Raw genomic sequence first — 19,010 nt, 5'->3', positions numbered from 1 at the left:
TATTTGTATTTGAAGTTTAATTTATTTTGTTCAGAAGGTACTAATAGAGTGCATAAATATGCGTTCTTTTAGCAGCAGTTAGCTCGGAGAAATGAAAAACTTCCTCAGACATGAAACAGAGAAATTTTTACGATGCGCCCCCAATAAATAAGGAGAAAGAAGCCGAAGAAAATGCCAATTATTGGTATGTTCCGGAGTACCTAGAACTACTTAGATTGGTATGGTGGCACCATATGCTTTCAAGTACAAATGCCTCGAAAGTTTTCCTGGGTAAAATGTTGAGAAATGAGAAAAAATTGTGAATGATAGGCCCTCAGTAATTTACACTGTGTGGCGCCCTCAGTAATTAATTTTGGCTAATAGCAGAGAGTGGCAACTGAGGATGCATGGTACGTTGGTGATCTCGGGTTCGAATCTCTCCCGAGGTGCAGTTTTTTGCACATACAACCCAATCTCAAAATTAAATTGCCTCCCCCGGCTGTCGTTCGATAGCAAATTCTCCGAAGTTAGTCGGTTTATGTTTTGAATCATAGGTTGATTGTTTGTTTCAGCTAATTCGGACAATTTGTTTTCCCAATGTTCTTTGTGTGAGGCTGAGATCTTTGAGAATACACTTCTGTTCACGTGCCTAACATGCTCAGATGAGGGGGCTGGAAATGGAGACAGTGCAGTGGGGCAATCGAAGCTAGTGAACCTGCTCGAATTTGCGGTGAAACCAACTGCAAGAATAATGCTGTGCGCCAGTTGTTTTGATCATCATTGCCTGCAAAATCAGGTATGTTGGTTTGGGCATTCATTTGCAGATCTCCATTTGAAAGAGCCCCCCCCCCCCCCCCCCAGCTTAGCGGGCGCGTACTATTTGCAGCCTTAACGAAACGTGCTAAATTTTTACATAGTGATTTACAATGTAATGACATGTTCTGTAACTGGGGGGTACATATTGGACTGGGGCTTAAACAGGAAAGATGCAAATAATGATTCACAATTCACTAACATTATTTCTATTACCCCCAATTGTTTTTATTTATATAGCACGCTACAATTTAGAAAAATAGCACGAGTGCCCGGGGGTGTAAAAGTTGTAAACGGATTCCATAGTTGTTTTAAACTTGGGGTGCATAACTTGCTGGGGGACTTCATTCATAGACCCAGCAGAAAATTAAATTTATATGGATGATGGTAGTTCAACACTTCATCAAGGAGCAATTTGATTGACATTATATCATACCGAACTAGACAGGGTAAGTGAATTGGTGTTCTCTAGAAATTAAAATATAATAAAAAATTTGTTTTCAGTACCAAATATGCAAGCTTAGAATAATGAAACAAATTAGAGTAGAAAGCGTCGTACTGAACGAATGCTAGGCGGCGATTTTCCTGTTGCAGCGGCGTTTCAGAGTTATTCAAAATTAGATATGTACTAAATTCATTTTGTTACTTATACTGAGACCATTCAAGAGGAACAGGAAAAAAAGGGGTTTAATAAACGAATTTTACGCACGAACTATCTAATTGAATTTAACTAAAGAAAAGTTTTCAAAAAAAATTTCTTTCTTATCGAGCATACTACCAATACAAGTTTCCAAAACATTGGAATCGATTATGTAATTTTCCAGGAAGGAGTGTAGCAGTTTTTTTTTCAAATTCTTTTCTTTGCAGTTTCTCAAACTTTTAATTATATCAATGTCAAGAGTGAATAGGCTATTGTAGAGTATTCTCAATCGATTTGAGATTAGTTTTCGTTTCTTGCGTGTTAATTTTTCTATGAGAGGTATCGTTTTGATTCTCCATTCAGTGTCGAATGATCTGGCAATTTCCTTGTCAGCTATAAACGAGTTAATAGATTCACCAGGATGTTCTCCTCTGATTACTTTTGATAAAATTTTCAGAAGTTCGTACACGTGTAGCTCAAATATTGATGGAAATCTGTTTTTTGATCTACAACTACAAACTTGTTTGTTTTGGTAACCCAAAAACTATACTGCTTAGGAAGTATTGTTTATGTTGTAGTCTTTCAAGAACACTTTTGTTTGCCGTGCCATATATTAGAACTCCGTATTGATACTGTGGCTGAACGTTTTGTTTATAAATTTTCAGAAGTAATTCTCTTTGCAGATATTTCTTCGTTTGATATAAAATCGAAATGTATTGGTTACATTTTCATTTGAACATAGTCTATGTGCTCTTCAAATAGGAATTTGTACCAAATGTGAATTTGTGTCTATTTCTTCACCTTTCCCACTAAGTTTTTTTGTCTGATAATTTGTTGGGTCCTAGCAGAAGTATTTGCGTTTTTTTAATATTGGGTGTCTGTTTGTTACTCTCTAGCCAGTTGGAAATCAATTTCGGTTCATTTGTATGTTCAGTTTGCCCATATTTGCCAAATATGTTTGAGTCATATGCGTATAACAGAATGTTATTGTGCTTTGGTTTGTCTACGAAATCGTTTATATATATTAGAACCAGAAGTGGGCCTAATACTTATCCTTGAGGGACTCCGCTCTCAATTTCTTTAGTTGAGGAAGATTCCTTTATACCGAACTAGTTGTTTGCTATCTTTAAGATAAGACTTGAGTAACGCTTCGATTTTTCGTTTGAAACCATTTTTGGAACTTTTGTCTCGCAAAATGCTGTGATCAACAGTATCGAACACTTTTGAGCGGTCAAGCAAGGTACAATGAGCCAAAACATTTTCTCCCTTAATCTCTTAATGTTTGCCAGCATTTCTGTTAAGGCAGCGACAGTTGGTCTCTTACTCAGGAAACCAAACTTATTTTCTGGTGAGACTTTTGTTTTCAGGAGAAATGACATCAGTCTTCCGTTTATAATTTTTTCAAAAATTTCACAAAAAAGTGGTACTAAAAATTGGTTTGTTATTGTTAGGCTCATTTGGATCGCCTTCCTTGAAAATCGTTACAACCTTTGAAACTTTTAAGCTTTTGGGATAACGTGATTCAACTATGTTTTTGTTTATAATATCTGTAAGCTCCTCACTAATGACTGGATTAATTGTTTTTAGAAGATGGTTTGTTAAACCCATATAATCGTAACTCTTTTCCCCTACAAGTTGCTTTATTTCGAACTTCACCTCGTCGGCTTTAAAACAAAGGAGTCAACAGCTCGATTAATCATATTCCCACCGTATAGTTTTCTTAGCAAGTGAGGGGCCAATTTTCAACAAAGAAATTATTGAGTGTTTCGGAGTCAATTGTGTTTGTGATTCCTGAGTTTTTTTTTGTATTCGGATAGCGAATTTGATTCAGATACCTATAAAAACTTTTGCCATTAGAGTCATTTTGTTTATGAAAATTTTTCTGTAGTTCTTTTTGGCGTTTCGTACTAGTGTTTTTGTTTCGTTGTTTTGTAAGTTCTATTGTTTTTTTTACTTCTTGTGACTTGGACTGCAAAAATATTTCCTAAGACGTTGTTTCTGGGAACAAGCATTTTTGACTTCGTTGATAATCCAGTTTTTTTTCTTTTTGATGATTTTTTTGAAGTTGTTAGATCCAGAGTTCTATTTATAATTTTCTCGAGATTGCGAATTCCTTCCTCAGCTGTGCATAACCGGAAAAGAAATCATCTTTTGACTTACGTTCTGTTTACAGTTCAGTCTTCAACTCCAGAACAATAGTAAGCTTGTTGAGAGCATTCCAGTTTCTCTGTTTTTCTTGTTCATCTTCTATGGTGTTGTTTTGGATATCGTTAAGATCACTTTTTTTCAAATAAACTCCATAATGGTCTGACACTTTTGTTTTCTGAACCTCTGTGTCACATTCAAAGTTTCAGAAGAAAACATCTAGAGTTGAGTCGCTTCTGATCGTTGTGCTTGTGTGCTCGTTTTTTTTTGTTTCAGGTATAGGTTTAGGGAGCCGTTTTCCCTCAGAAAATTTTCTGTTTATCATTTTTTGAGAAATCTTTATTTAAGTCCCGCATTAAATGTGATTGTTTTTTGTTCGCATGACAAGTGGTGTCCCAAAAGAAAATTTTGGAATGTTAATATATCCGTTTGTGGAGCCTTTTACACAATCGTTACACAAAAACTGATTTTTTGAAAAGCAATTTGGCGTTGAAACTTGTATATCGCTGTTTGCGGAGGTCTTTATTGTTGTTAATTGATATTCTTTGCTCGCGATCAGAGCTACACCTCCGCATCTTTTTCAGGTCGGTTGCATGTAACGATATTTTGTAAATTTTCATGGCAGAGCAGTTGTTTGTTTGAGTAATCTTTCAACCAGGTCTCTGTTGGTGACGACAAACGTGGCATTATTTGGTTGGCCTCGAAACTCGTCATAAGCTCATCGTAGTTTGCACCCTATGATCCTATTTTCTGCAAGAACAGCGGCATGGTTAAGGTTCCTCTCTATTAAACGCTCTGATGGCATGGTTTGTTTTCTTTTGAGAATTTCTTCCTAAAAATTTATTGTTTCGATTACCTAAATGTTTTTTTACTGATTGATTGAGATGAGTCGAGATTGAGTTGCGCTCCACTGGGCCTCTCCTGAGCCGCGCCCCCACCCCTTATCCTCCTCCCACTCCCCACCCGAACGGAGGAGGTTGCGACCACGGATAGACCTTCATTACTCTATTTCCTAATTAATTGCTTTCAAACAAAATTTGTAGCAATTATATAGTCCTGTTTTTTATGCGATTTTTTATATGAGCGATTTGATTTTTCGGCTTCAAAAAGGTATAAACTACCGAAGCCAACCGCTTGTCGGTCTTTTGAGAGCAATTCGTCCGAGGCTTGTCGGTTATGTCCAAAAAACCGTAATGATTTTCCAAAAATGAGCAAAGACTTCGAAACACTTTGGGTTGAGCTCACTCTACCCTACAAAAAATTTCCTTCACTGCTGGTGAATGTTTCATATAATCCTGAAAAATCTAAAACTGACATCTTTCTCGAAGAATGAGCATTGCAAATAGATTATGGAATAACAAAAAAGCTAAAAATTTTATTACTTGGCGATTTAATTTTGTTTCTTTCGAAAGAAACAAAATGGACACAATTCTTGTGCCTTATGGTCTATCAGTGGTCAACAAAACACCTACAAGGGGAATAATCATTGATTTTGTAATCAAAGATGATGAGATGCCTCATTCCAATGTTTTTACTTTTGAATCGCCCATTAAATCGGATCATAAAGCTATTGCAATGATAACGAATGTAACTATGAATAAAAAGGAGCCTCCAAGAGGAAAAACAATCTTTGACAAATCAAAATATTGTGAAGTTTATACCTACAAGACCTGAAACAAATTGATTGGGATGTTCTTTACACGGCATCTGACGCTGAAGACATGTATCGTATCTTTAAGAAAATTTTGACTGAGGTAATCCGTTATCACTCCCCTCTAAAAACGGTCTTCATACGGACTGAAATATCCAAATTTAAACTAGAGAGCAGTGATTTCATAAAGAGCATCTTTAAAAAAGCAGATTCGGAAAAGACAAAATGGAATATTATAAACGACTCAAGAAACTCTACTAAGTTCTCCCAAAATATCTTCTACCTCAAAAGCTGTTTTGATGATGCTATTACTGTTAACTACAAAATGGCCCAATTGCTCAATTATAAATTTTCTAAATTAGGTGAGAACATTGGCAGCGCTTGCAACTTTTTTCTCACCAACCATAGAACATCTAAAAACAGTTCTGATTTTAGATTCGTAACCACAAAAGAACTCTTACTGACTCTAAAAAATTTAAACTCAAACAAGCCATCAGGTCCTTCAGATATCCCATCTTGGGCTTTTAAAGATGGGTTTCTCTTTTTAGCTGATCCAATTAAATTGCTTTTTAACCAATTTACCTGAAGAAAAATTTCCTGAAGATCTTAAAAAGGCTATTGTTACTCCAACTTTTAAAAAAGGAGAAAACTCTTTGCCTGAGAACTACAGATCAATATCAATTACAGGCTCACTAGCAAAAGTTTAGAATTTGAGCAAACTTCGTGAGCAAACTTTAGAATATCTCGAAAAGTTTGGGCTGCTTTCCAATACTCAATTTGGTTTCCGTAACAAAGTCTCAACGATTGGCGCCCTCGTTTACTGTACTGAAACTATAAGGTACAATATAAATCATAATAATTTTATCACTGCAGCTCTACTGATCTGTCTAAAGCTTTTGATTCGAAAAATCACAAGATCCGTCTTCATAAACTGCATGAATATGGATTTTCCAAAAATGCCTTATACCTAATAGAAAGTTATCTATCACACAGGCTACAAAAAACCATAGTGAATCATGTGGAATCCGATTGGATTGGGTTATATCAAGGTGTCCCACAGGGAACAGTTTAAGGTCCCCTTCTTTTTAACCTTTACATTAATGACTTGAACAAACAAATACCTGCTAATACAGAAATAATTCAATATGCCGATGATACTATCATTCTTACATACAATACGGACCTGAAATTAGCAACATATAATCTTGAACAATCCCTAAGAAATATATTTATATATTACGAAAAACACCGTCTAATGCTCAATCACTCAAAAAATGAATTTATTACATTCTCAAAATATCAAAACTAGAAGAAACGAAAAGAAACAATCTGTTAATTGGTAATTACAAAATACCAAACGTCAGTTGCATAAAATACCTCGGAATATATCTTGATTGCACATTAAATTTTCAAGAAGAACTAAAACACGTATTACGCAAAATGGCTACAGGGATAAAAACATTAAAACGTATATCACGCCCGTTCCCTGAGCAGACAAGACTACTACTTCTGAACGCCTTAGTGATAAGTCATTTACACTACTCAGGCCTTTTACTGGCCAGCTCAAAAAACAATTGCTTTATTACTTTGGAGAAACAATTAAGCTGGACTGTAAAGACGTGCTTCAATTGCAAAACATACGACAGTTCTTCTGATCTGAAACTAAAACATCAAATTCTGCCAATAAAATTTTTCTTGGAATACAAAGTACTAAATTATTTTGAAATTTACCAGTAACCAGCTTCCGATTTTCAAAAAACTACACTTACCAACATCAAATCTACGCTACAGCCAGCAAACCAAAAAATACTGCTTCAGTCACAAAATAAACTGATCTGCACTAGAAAACTCTATCCTGAATATCGGCTCAACCCTTCATAATACGTTTCTTAACTTGAGTTTTTTTTAAAATATAATTGAAATGGATGCAAAACCAATAGCTCTAAAGAAGCATCTGAAAATGTTTTTCTTTCATTTATATAAGCAAAACTCGAATAATGCGACGTACGGCAAGGCATCATGGAAAAGTTTTAAGTTTTCATAGTACCACTGTCTCAATTTAAACCGTAATATATTTAGTTTATTTCATTTATACTTTGACCTACACTGCCCATTTAGTTGTTGGCTGGTAATAACATAATGGGAATTCAATGTGTTTTTTATATATATTTTTTTTCACTAGAAAGTGGTGACAATGATCGACAAATTAACATGCGAAATATTTGGCTTCAAATTTATTTTGACATTCTTCTCTGCGCCGCCGGTTTGGCTCTGCCGGTGTCGTGCATAATAAGAGCTGGTTGTTATTCGAGGGTTTAATGATGTATGTGTTTCTTGACCCTGGTAAAAGAGACTACTGGTGACTTGGTACTAAATCTGGAATTTGAATAATAAAAACGAAGATCCAGTGTTGCTTCGTACCGTACGATAAGTTAATTTTCCTCAAACTTTACAATTTAAGTTTCCATTTTTAAAACTAATTTGTTCCATTTCTCTGATGAGAAAGAATCGATGAATTTTTTAAGATTGAAATAATTTTTTCAGAAAATTGAAACCTCAAAAGAGAAATGGAAATTCATTAAGAAAAAAATCGGAAAGAAAACCAACAGTCCAAACATCACAGAAATTGATGAGAATGGTAGAAAAACGAAAGACAAAAAATCAATATGTAACGCTTTTAACAGAGTTTTCTGCGAAATGGGCATCTACAGAAGGCAGATTGTTCCATTGAACGTCGAAAAAATAGAGCGAAAATTTCAAGAGTTTAACTTTAGACCTTTTACTTTGAGGGAAATCTATAAAGTTATTGACAATCTAGATAACAACAAAGCACCAGGGCCGGGATACATCAATGCTTGGGCATTGAAATCCGGAAAATTTGCTCATGGGACACATCTTCAGATTATATTTAACGATTGTATTCAAGAGAGTTTTTCCAACAATTCTTAAGGATGCGCACATCACACCAACTTTCAACAAAGGAGATGTTTCTGTTTTAATTAATTATCGTCAAATTTCTGTAACACCAACTTTCGCAAAAGTTTTTGAAAGGCTTTTACTTAATCAGTTAGTGGAATATCTTGAAAAATTTGCGCTCTTGAACAAAAAACAATTCGGTTTCCAATCTCGAAAGTCGTCTACTGATGCTGTGCTTTATTTTAATGAAAAATAATAGGAAATATGGAAGATAACAACGACACAGGTGCTGTGTTCTTAGATCTTGCAAAAGCTTTCAATTCAGTTTCACATGAGATATTTCTCAAGAAAGCTGAAAATTTCAACCTCTCTCAATCAACAATTTTACTTCTCAAATCTTTTCTCGAAAATCGAACACAATGCGCAAAACTGGGTATTGACTTATCTGATAAAATAACTATTAATCATGGTGTTCCACAAGGAACTGTGTTAGGACCTCTTATTTTTCTGTTATATGTCAACAATTTTTCTGAAAAGCTGGAAGGTGAAAATGATGTTGTTTAATTTGCGGATGACACTAGTATTATATGCAAATTAAAACGTAATAAAAATATTCCCCAAAAAATTGAAAAAATATTAGAACAAACAGACAAATACCTGACAAAGAATCAACTCACTTTAAATGCCGATAAAACACATGTTATTCTTTACAAATCATACTAATTCGGATCCAGAGTTTTTATTTAAAGACGAAGTTATCAAACCATCTCATGCATGTCGATATCTGGGAGTACAAATTGATTCAAACCTAACTTTTCAAAAACACCTGAACCCAGTTTTAAGCAAAATGGCTAATGCAATTCGTTCTTTGTATTTTGTAAGAAATCAAATACCTTTGAAAGTAAGAATTGATGTTTTCAGGTCAGTTGTACTCTCTCATCTCTCTTTCAGTGGAGTATTCCTTCAAACTCTAACAGTGAAAAACATAAACCGCATAAACAGGCAAATTAACTGGGGAATAAAAGTTTGTTATTTTCGTCAAAAATTTGACCACTCCATTGATCTTCTTATTAAGGATCGTATCCTGCCAGCCGAATTGTTTATCTCAAAAGTTAGCCTAATGAAGCTACAAAAAGACATAAGACAATGGGAAACATCCGCAAATTTTAAAATGTTTTCTAGTCGCCATAACGCTAGACAGAACACGAGAACAAATCAAATTATTTTTAAAAAGAAAACGAAAACGAAGTGGAGTTACAAATCCTTAATCTTGAAAAGCGTTCAAAAATGGAACAAATTGCCCTCTTCAATAAGAAATTTTAACAGTAAAACTTGCTTTAAAAACGGAGTTTTTGCTCGATCAACACAAGAAAGTACCCGTTAATAGACAAATAGGAGCCTTCAAATCCTATTTTTACCTATGAAAACGAACAGCCACAATTTGAAGATTATTATATTAATATCAATGCTGATTAATTTATTTAACATTTTAGAGCATGTAGATATCTAACCTTAGGGTTATAGTCTGAGTAATTTACATGTTTAAAAAAATTGATAAATTGGTACCTGGTGGTTGTTTCAGTCGCATTCTTTGTTTGCGTGTGTGGCGTATGAGAGTGGTGGTGGTGGTGCTGACCTGTTAAGTAGAGAAGAGGGGAGGTTGGCAGAGTGCAGGAAACACAAACAGACTCTCACCTCTTTCTGTCTCAAGTTGAAGAGACCCATGTGCGAACTATGTCTCAAGTCACACAACTCTGCTGGTTAGTTCATCCTGTGTTCATAGTTAATGCCCAATCATCATTATACCCTAATGTCATACTGAAGCACGATGTCTGAAATCTGTATGGTAACTATAATCATTTTCTCATTTTTACCCTTTAGCCACGAAACGCCGAAAATTAACAAAGTAACAGCCTGCAATGAGTGAAGATGTGCTAAAATTGATTTAAAAAAATTGGTGTAAATCTATTATAACTGCAAAGCTGTAAGCTGAGCGTAGCTTTATTGTGGTGCTGTTGGTTTTTACGACTCGAAGAGGACTTTTTTATCTAGATGTCTTTTTAGCTGAAGCAAATTTGTTCATGACTTATACTTTTCACTTTTGTTTTCGAACATTGATTTCTGTTTTAGAACATTGACTTCCGTTTTCGAACAATGGATTTTAACAATATCTTAGTTACTAATACAAAGTGGTTAGGTACTGCTGGTAAAGTTCCAGCTCAGAACCTACCCCGCCCCAGCTACCTCCCCCTGCCCCGACCTACCTAACCCCTTGCCCCCACCTACCTACACACGCACCTACATACCCCAGATTTAGCTACCCTCCCCCAGCATAGCTACCGCCTTCCTCACCAAGCGCCTACCTTACTACCTGCCACCACCAACCTACAGCCTCAAATTAAAAAGTTTTCAGAACACTGTAAAGTTTGTCTCTTTGATATTTCCGATATAGGTAGAACAACGGCTTTCTCTTTGTCATTGCTGATTTAGAGATTATATTGCACGATTCTTTAACTCCTTTCCATTATTGTACCAGCTGTGTTTCGTTAGCTGGATCAAGTCTGTTTATGACTTGAGTTTTGATTTATTTCTATTCGACCATGTTCCTCCGTTTTTGAATTTTGACCTTAATTTCGAACATTGGACGTTAACACTGTCGTAGTTTCTATTATAGGAGAATTCAAAACTGTTAGTAATATTGAAGGTCGAAAGCTAATTTTGGGAAGTTTTCATCCCAAAACGGTCTCTCCTCCCAATTCCAACTAAAGATGCCCCCACCTACCTACATCCCCATGAAAAAACTATCTACCTACCGCCTACCTACTTCCCACCATCTACCTAAAACCTACCTAACAAAAATTTGGGATATTTTCCGGTTTGTCCGTTTTCTTCCATTTTTTCTTATTCCAATTACTGATAATCATCGCTTTGCTTCATAGAAATTTCACTGCATCTTTCAAATTGAATAAAAAGTTCTTTTCATGTCTCCAATTGTGCTCATGGTCATTTTGGGTTGAGGGCACATTGACTTCCATAACGTATCTGAGTAATTGCATAGATTGAGTTTTCTTAATTTCATAGAATTGAAAACCCCGTCGATGGATATGAGTTAAAACTCAATGAGTTAAAATCACATCGACAACTTATGGTAATTTCGTAATTGAAAATTGGGGTCTTTCCCATTATAGCCCCCCCCCAGCTTAGTGGTCAGATAACCTATGCCCCCCCCCAAACATGCTAATTATACCATAATGGGGGGCTATAATGGGAAATACCCGAAAATTGTTGATCTGTGTGTTTTTAATTGCTCTGAAACAAAAATTGTTGCAATTATATTGGTCATTCGTTTTTTATACAACTCGACGAGGAGTGTTGGTATTCAACAGTTTTTGTTTAGTTGAAGCAATTTTGTTCATGACTTGACCTTCGACTTCTTTCTTTCCGGACTTTGACTTTTGAACATCTTTCGAACATTGACTCCTGTTTTCGAACATTGACTCCTGTTTTCGAACAGTGTATTTTAACAGTAGCTTATTTGCTAATACATAGTGATTAAGTACTGCTGGTAATCTTCATGGTCGAAAGGTCATTTTGAGAAGTTTTCTTCCCATAACAGTCCCTCCTCCCTATCTCAATTACAGAATCTGCCTCCTACCTACACCCTACCTATCTACCCCCTTATACACCCGCACCTACCTACCTCCCCCACCTGCCTACCCTCCACCCCGACCTAACTACCCACCGCCCCCACCTACCTAACCTCACCCTCATCTATCTACCCTCCGTATACATACAACCCCCTCTCCTCAACCTAGCTGCCCCCTACCCACTCCTGCGCTACCAGTACCTACCTACTTTCCCCTCATCTATCTTCCCTCCCCCTAATTACCTACCCCTCCTCGCCACAACAAGCTGCACTCCCCCCACCTACCTACCCCCACCACCACCACCAGCCCACAGCCTCAATCTGAAAAATGCGTCTGCTTTTTTTCAAAACGCTATAGTTCTATTAGGCATTTGATTTTTCTCTTTGATATTAATATTATCAAGGTAGAACATCGGCTATTTCTCTTTGAAGTTTCCGATTTAGTGATTATATTGCACGGGCTATGTTTTTTAGTTCATCTGACGCTCTTTACTGAACGTCTCCGTTGTCATGTTTTGGGCCCAAAAATGTTCTCAATGACACAACGACTTTGAATTAAAGTTTTGGAATTAAAGCCACAATAATTTTTCAGTTCAAATCTAGCCGTTCGCATCCATTCCGGCAGTCTGTCGGCCTGTAATCTAAATCGTTCTGCCAGATAGTGAAACTGGAATATTTTTGCCGCGGGTTTAGGGTGTTGTGGTGTTAAGTGAAGTGATTTGAAGAAAATAGAGTAAACGCGAGTAGACCTGAAACGCGAATAAATTCTTTTCCCAAAAGGGCATAACGTATAATGACATACGTAAAAATTTAAAACATTTGATTACTGATTAACAATTTTGAATTGCAAAATAGGCTAAATTTGCACAACAAATCCAGAATAGTGCAATTATCAGCCAAATATTAACACAAATTCAAAAAGGGAAGTCAAAACATCCCCCAATGAAATATTTCGATTCGGTTTTTCAGTGCTCTCAAACGAAGGTTGTAGCAATTATATTGTTCCTGTCGGTCTGTTTTAAAGACTTATACTTATGGTGCGCAGGGCGGTTCTTAGAGAATCGCCCTTCGCACTCTTTGAGTGCAAAGTGGAGGGGGGGGGGGGAGTTTCATAGGGAGCTAGCTATCTTAGAGAAACTCCCCCCCCCCCCCTGTTGCCACCTCATCAGCAGCCCCGGTGCTCCACCACCCCTTCCCCCCACTGTGCTCACTTACGCCCCTTCAATTAAGCTAAAGCTAGCCTCACTAAACTGTGCCTAGCCACTGACGAAGCCAACCGCTCGCCGGTCGTTTGAGAGCAATTCGCCCGACATTAGTTAACCAAACACAAAAAATTGACTGAAACCAATTTCAATGGTTATACGAGGTAAGTAGAAATGGATTATTTATTGCTCTCAAGGTTTGTAGCAACTATGTTATGCCTGTAGTTTTTAATGTGATTCTTCGCTTGATCGATTCGATTTTTCGTCTGACGCTTTTGACATTTTGTCCTCAAAAATCGAATAAACAGATAAAGCTTGGAGGGCATTTTTGCTGAGCAATTTTCATAAAGCTTTATTACTCTCTAAGTATACAATTCACCGCAGCTGCCGAAGGGACAAAATATTAGAGAAGGGAGAATTTTTTAACGGTTCTGTTTACTCACTCTGATTATAATTGAATTCAAATTTGAAGGGTGATTTTGATACGACCAATTGACGTCACAAGCACTTCACATCTGCTTTTTGTTCATTCGTTCATGCAACGGAATTGCGTGTGTGATATCATTTTTCACTCTTAGTTGAGATAATTTTGTGTTCCTTCGCATGATTAGATTTTTGGTCATGCGTGACTTACATCACTCTCAAAAATCACTTCCTCACTCTGAAATTGACTGACTTTTTTTACATCAATTCAAACATAAGGTCAGATGGGTGGCACTCAAATTGAAGGGTATTTGAGTGCAGCTAATAGAAGCAGCAATTAGTTAAACAGATTCTTAAAATATAAAATCTCAGCATTGAATAAAAAGAAGTTAATTTTTGGTCTGTTTCTTTTACTATCTTGTCGAGACTGGAGATCTACAAAGGTATTTTTGCTTTTTTGGCAATCTTTCAACTATATTGTTAAATTTTTGAGCCCAAATGGTGCTGTTTTTCTTGCGTTTTTCCTATTTTAAGTGCTTTTTCTGACCAATGGGTATTCAGTTGACATCGGGTGCAGTTCACAGAAATCTGCTGCAGGAAAAAATTTTGCATTGTATCTTTCTGAGGTATCTCCTGTATCCAACACACACACGCACGCATACACACGCACACACTTACACACAGACACACACGAATACGCCCGCACACACTCATCCACCCTATCTACCTACCTTCCACCACGCACCCACACCGTCAACCCCCCACCACACACACACACCTTCCACCCCACCCCCTTTCCCAGCTGCGCTCACCTGTCGCCCCTTCAATCAAGCTAAAGCTAGCCTCCCTTAACCGTAGCTAGCTACTGATGAAGCCAACTGCTCGCCGGTGTTTTTGGAGTATTTCGTTTGTTACAATCCAAAGAGGATGGTATTGTATGGGTTTGGATTGTATTGGTGTGCTGTGTTTTTACAACTCGAAGATGAGTATTGAAGAGGTCCTTTTTAGTCACTTTCGTTGGAGTTAATTTTGAAGTAGGAATTGAAATGCGTGAAAAATTTTGAAGTGGTTTGTGTGCTGAACAAAATTGAAGAGTGGAGCGAAGAGAGAGTGGTTTTTTGTTCATTCCGCTGTTTTCGAGAGAGCATAAAATTGAGGTGTGAGAAAAGTTTCTGTAAGCGACCGGAATTGTGTGTGTTCCGGCTGATAATAAGAGTGAAAAAACTAAAATTATCTTTGTACCGGTTGGTTCGATATCAAATTCAAATTATCTTTTATGACTGTATTTTATCCTTAGGTTTTCAGCCAAAACGATATATAAAAGATTCAAATTATTAATATCGTGACAATCTGAATACAACTGTTCGCTGACTGGATAATTTATCCTTATAAATATATAATCAAAACAACTTCACCTTGTGATGTTATAAAACTGACTTACAATGTTTACATAACTAAACAAATACATTCGTGAATTCATTTTAAATACCTATGAACCGTTTAAGGACAACTTTAATGCAATCTCATGAACGAGAATAGCAGAATCACACACGAAGAGCATCCGAACACAATTGTGGCGTGATTAAGGCAAATAATCAAGTTTAAAGTTAGAAATAAATAAACAAAATATGGAAATTCTGACATTTTCTACCTATTAGTCGGGCTAAAGTAAATGACAAGCACAGGAAACAGATGTTTGGCATTTGTGGTCACTTGACCTGACCTTTAAGCACCATTATGGAACATATGAACACTCAAATGCAATCGAACTTTGACAAAATATGACAAACACACCGTAAAACAGATAAATTTGGCAAAAATGAGGTAAAAAATGATGTGAAATTTAGGTCAAAGGTACGAGTTGAGACCTATACCATTGATCGTAGTTTGGTCCCACTAGAAAAACAAAGGGGGGGTTTAGGGTTCACAGATCACCTCCTGAGAAGATACAGCACTTTAAAAAACAGGCAAAATTAGCACTTTTTGATTATAGGGTAAATTCTGCCCTTTTATCAAGTTAAAACATTACTAGGGCACTTCATATGGTTCTATTTGACTATTTAGGAATTCGCAAAGTTATATACGTTCAAAAGGACCTAAACAAATATATAAAATGAGTATCAAAATTTTTTGATCGCAACATAGCCGGCCCAGTTTTTGGTCACGGAACAAAAATAACATCACTTGCGATCAGAATCTACTGGTATTAGTTTTACTAGAGGACGCTGATAAGTCCCTTTCACAGTTTTAACAGTCGCTGATCTTGCTATGTTGTCGCTTCCTTTGATAAGCTCAGTAATTCGTCCTAAAGGATAACAGAAAGGAGTTATGTCTCTGTCCACAATCCAAACCAAATCTCCAACTTGATGTTCTTTGAGCTCTTCCTTCGACCATTTGCTGCGTTGTTGCAACTGCGGAAGATATTCACTCATCCACCGTTTCCAGATATCGACTAGAATCTTCTTCTGTTCCCTGAACAATTTTCGACAGCTTAAACCACTGCCAGAAAACACACTGAAAGGCCAAACAACATTAGCTTGACCAATCAGGAAGTGATTTGGGGTCAAAGCTTCCAAGTCAGAGGCGTCTCCACTGACTGCTGTTAATGGTCGGTTGTTCAGCAACTGCTCAACTATACATAGGGTTGTTCTTAGCTTTGCTTCGTCGTAAGAGTCCGCTCTCAAGATGTTGTACATAGCTTTCTTACATGAACGAACCAATCTTTCCCAGACGCCACCAAAGTGAGGCGCAGCAGGCGGGTTGAAACTCCACTGAATTCCTTTCTCAGCTAGATTGTCCGTTATACTGTCAGATTTTAACTGCTTGAAGGCTTCCCTGAACTCTTTCGCAGCTCCGACGAAGTTCGTTGCATTGTCCGACAAGATACTTGCTGGTTTACCTCGTCGCGAAACAAATCGATTAATTGCGTCAATACAAGCACTAGTTTCCAGACTTTCTACTAACTCCAAATGAACTGCTCTAGTGCTGAGACAAGTAAATAAACAAACCCATCTCTTCAAGGTCTTCCTTGCTTGAGTAACATGCAGCGGTCCAAAGTAATCTATGCCACAATGAGTGAAAGGTCGGACGTTGTCCTTGACTCGATTTTCCGGCAAATCACTCATCTGGGGTACAATGGTGTTTCCGAATCTTCGGCATTGCAGACAATTGTGCTTTACCGATCGTAGCGCGTTGCGTAAACCCAGAATCCAATATTCTCGTTGAATCAAACTGCGAAGGTATTCGACACCTTCATGATGCAATGATTTGTGTTTGTAGTTCAGATACAATTCAATCACCCAATGCTTGCTAGGCAGGATGATTGGATGCTTCATATTATATGACAGATTAGATTTGCTCAGTCTTCCTTTAGCTCGCATTACTGCATTTGAGTCAAGGAAGGGAGACAATGTAACAATTGTGCTGTTCGAAGAAACTGATCTTCCAGCTTTCAAGTCTTTAAGTTCCTGTCCGAAACTCTCTTGTTGAACTGATTTCCAAAGCACAGTTTCTGCCTCGTCCAGAAGCTCGTTAACTGTTTTGTTAGAACGGGAGATGGTCAATACCCATGCTACTGTCCGTCGTAATCGATTGAACTGACTAAATCTGTCCCATTGAATTGGAGAGTTAAATTCTTCAATTGCAGAAAATACCTGAACTCCCATGTCCTGCGCTGCTGGATTCTGGTTATCCTCTGACATGACAATTGGTTCTCGAAGCCAGGCTGGGCCATTTATCCAATTACTGTTGGAGACGTCATCAAAATGAAGTCCTCTTGTGGCTAGATCTGCTGGGTTCTTGGCACCAGCAACATGATGCCATTCATCAACTGTTGAGGTATCGAGTATTTCAGCTACTCTATTTGCGACGAATGTAGGTTGCTTCTCGTTACTTGACCTGATCCACTGAATGACGGTTGTTGAATCAGACCACATGTACGTCTTGTGAAAATATAGTGAGTGCTCTTTCACAATGGAATCTTTCAGACGATTTCCAGTAATTGCGGCCATTAGTTCAAGTTTTGGAATCGTATGATGTTTAACAGGAGCTACTCGAGCTTTTCCCATTATGAAAGACACTTTTCGATTATGCGTTTTGTCTTCTGTGACCATATATGCCACTGCACAAAATGCATCCTCTGAAGCATCGCCGAAAACATGTAGTTCATTTCGAACACTGTCGTCTGATGTTTGATACCATCGCGGCACATCAAACGCTTCGCCTGTGTTGAGCTCTGCGACCCATTCAGCGAACTGATTATTCAAGTCATCTTCAATGAATGAATCCCACTGCTGTCCTTTTGTCTGCCAAATGCCTTTAAGGATGATTCTTCCTCTAATGACAAAAGGTGCTAGGAATCCCAATGGATCGAAAACACTTGAGACAACTGACAGCACTTTCCTCTGGGTCCAATTACTTTCTGGCTCAAACTGCAGACCTCGACACACTTTGAGGGTATCATTTTTGTTGTTCCACTCAAGTCCCAATATTGTTAATGCTTTGTCGTGGACTTCATCTGCTTCGAAATTGGTTGCCCACTTCGTCAGCTTAAAACCACCCTTTGCCAGGAGTGATGTGAGCTCAACTCTTATATTGGTAGCGTCATCTTTGCTCTTAAGTGAAACAAGCAAATCATCCATATAGAAATTGTGACAGGCAATGTGACTTGCTCGCTCTGATCCGTCTGCATTGTCGGTTGCACATCTCTGCAAAGCAAAATTAGCACATGTAGGGGATGATTTAGCGCCAAAGATGTGTCGATTGTACTGGTAAGTGAAAATTCTGTCATTTTCGTCAAACCACAGGAATCGCAAGAACTTCCTATCTTCGGGTTTGACCTCAACTTGAAGAAACATTTCTTCAATATCGGCACTCATCGCATACTTATTTTCACGGAATCTGCCAAGTATTCCCATTAAACTAGCTAGCAAGTCTGGACCTGCTAGTAAAACATCGTTCAGAGAGTATCCACGAAACTTGCTGGCTGCGTTACATACTCTCCGGACTTTATCAGGCTTGTGTGGGTTGAGGACCGGATGATGAGGAACATACCACACTGGTTGATTAGATGTCTCTGCCAATTCTGCACTTGAAAGAATAGTTACATATCCTTTTTTGTAATCAGATGCTATAGTGTCACTATATCGCTGCTTTAAGGAGCTATCTGCGTCTAGTCGTCGCTTCAGTCCACGAAGTTGTCCCAGAGCTGACGAAAAGTTATTTGACAAAGCTGCTTGATCTCCATTCCATAGCAATCCAACTTCGTACCTTTCGCCGTTGAACTGTATGGTTGAATTGAGGATCTCGTTTGCCAACTTGTCTTCTTTCGTTCGCTTGTCAGCGACCATCGAAGTTCCGTAAGACTCCATGTCCCACCACTTCTTGACTACTTCGGCTAACTTCACATCTTCATCGTTAGCGATATGACATGCAGCGCTGAAACGTAGCTCACTCACTGGTACTGGACCACTGACTGTCCATCCTAGCGGCAACTTGACAGCCCAAGGTTTATTGACACCACCATTTTTATACTCTAGTGGTCTAATCAACTCGTAAGCATTCTGACCCAGAATTATATTCACTTTCTTGAGGTCG

The 19,010-nt window shown here is 37.7% G+C and overlaps 1 protein-coding gene across 3 annotated transcripts in view; it reads left to right on the top strand.

Annotated features, from left to right (window-relative positions):
• Positions 1–19,010, top strand: part of LOC142335932 (uncharacterized) — a 155,185-nt gene that overhangs the window by 24,135 nt on the left and 112,040 nt on the right. For all 3 annotated transcript variants that reach the window (XM_075384334.1, XM_075384335.1, XM_075384333.1), the window contains exons 3-4: positions 552–775; positions 9,727–9,904. In XM_075384334.1, the coding sequence (XP_075240449.1) occupies positions 552–775; positions 9,727–9,904 (402 nt within the window). The remainder of the gene's footprint in view (positions 1–551; positions 776–9,726; positions 9,905–19,010) is intronic.

The sequence above is a fragment of the Convolutriloba macropyga genome, chromosome 3 (assembly GCF_964194025.1).
Source record: "Convolutriloba macropyga chromosome 3, txConMacr16.3, whole genome shotgun sequence".
NCBI classification, from domain to species: domain Eukaryota; kingdom Metazoa; phylum Xenacoelomorpha; order Acoela; family Convolutidae; genus Convolutriloba; species Convolutriloba macropyga.
Note: the sequence above shows the minus strand (reverse complement) of the source record. Positions and strands in the feature narration are given on the sequence as shown.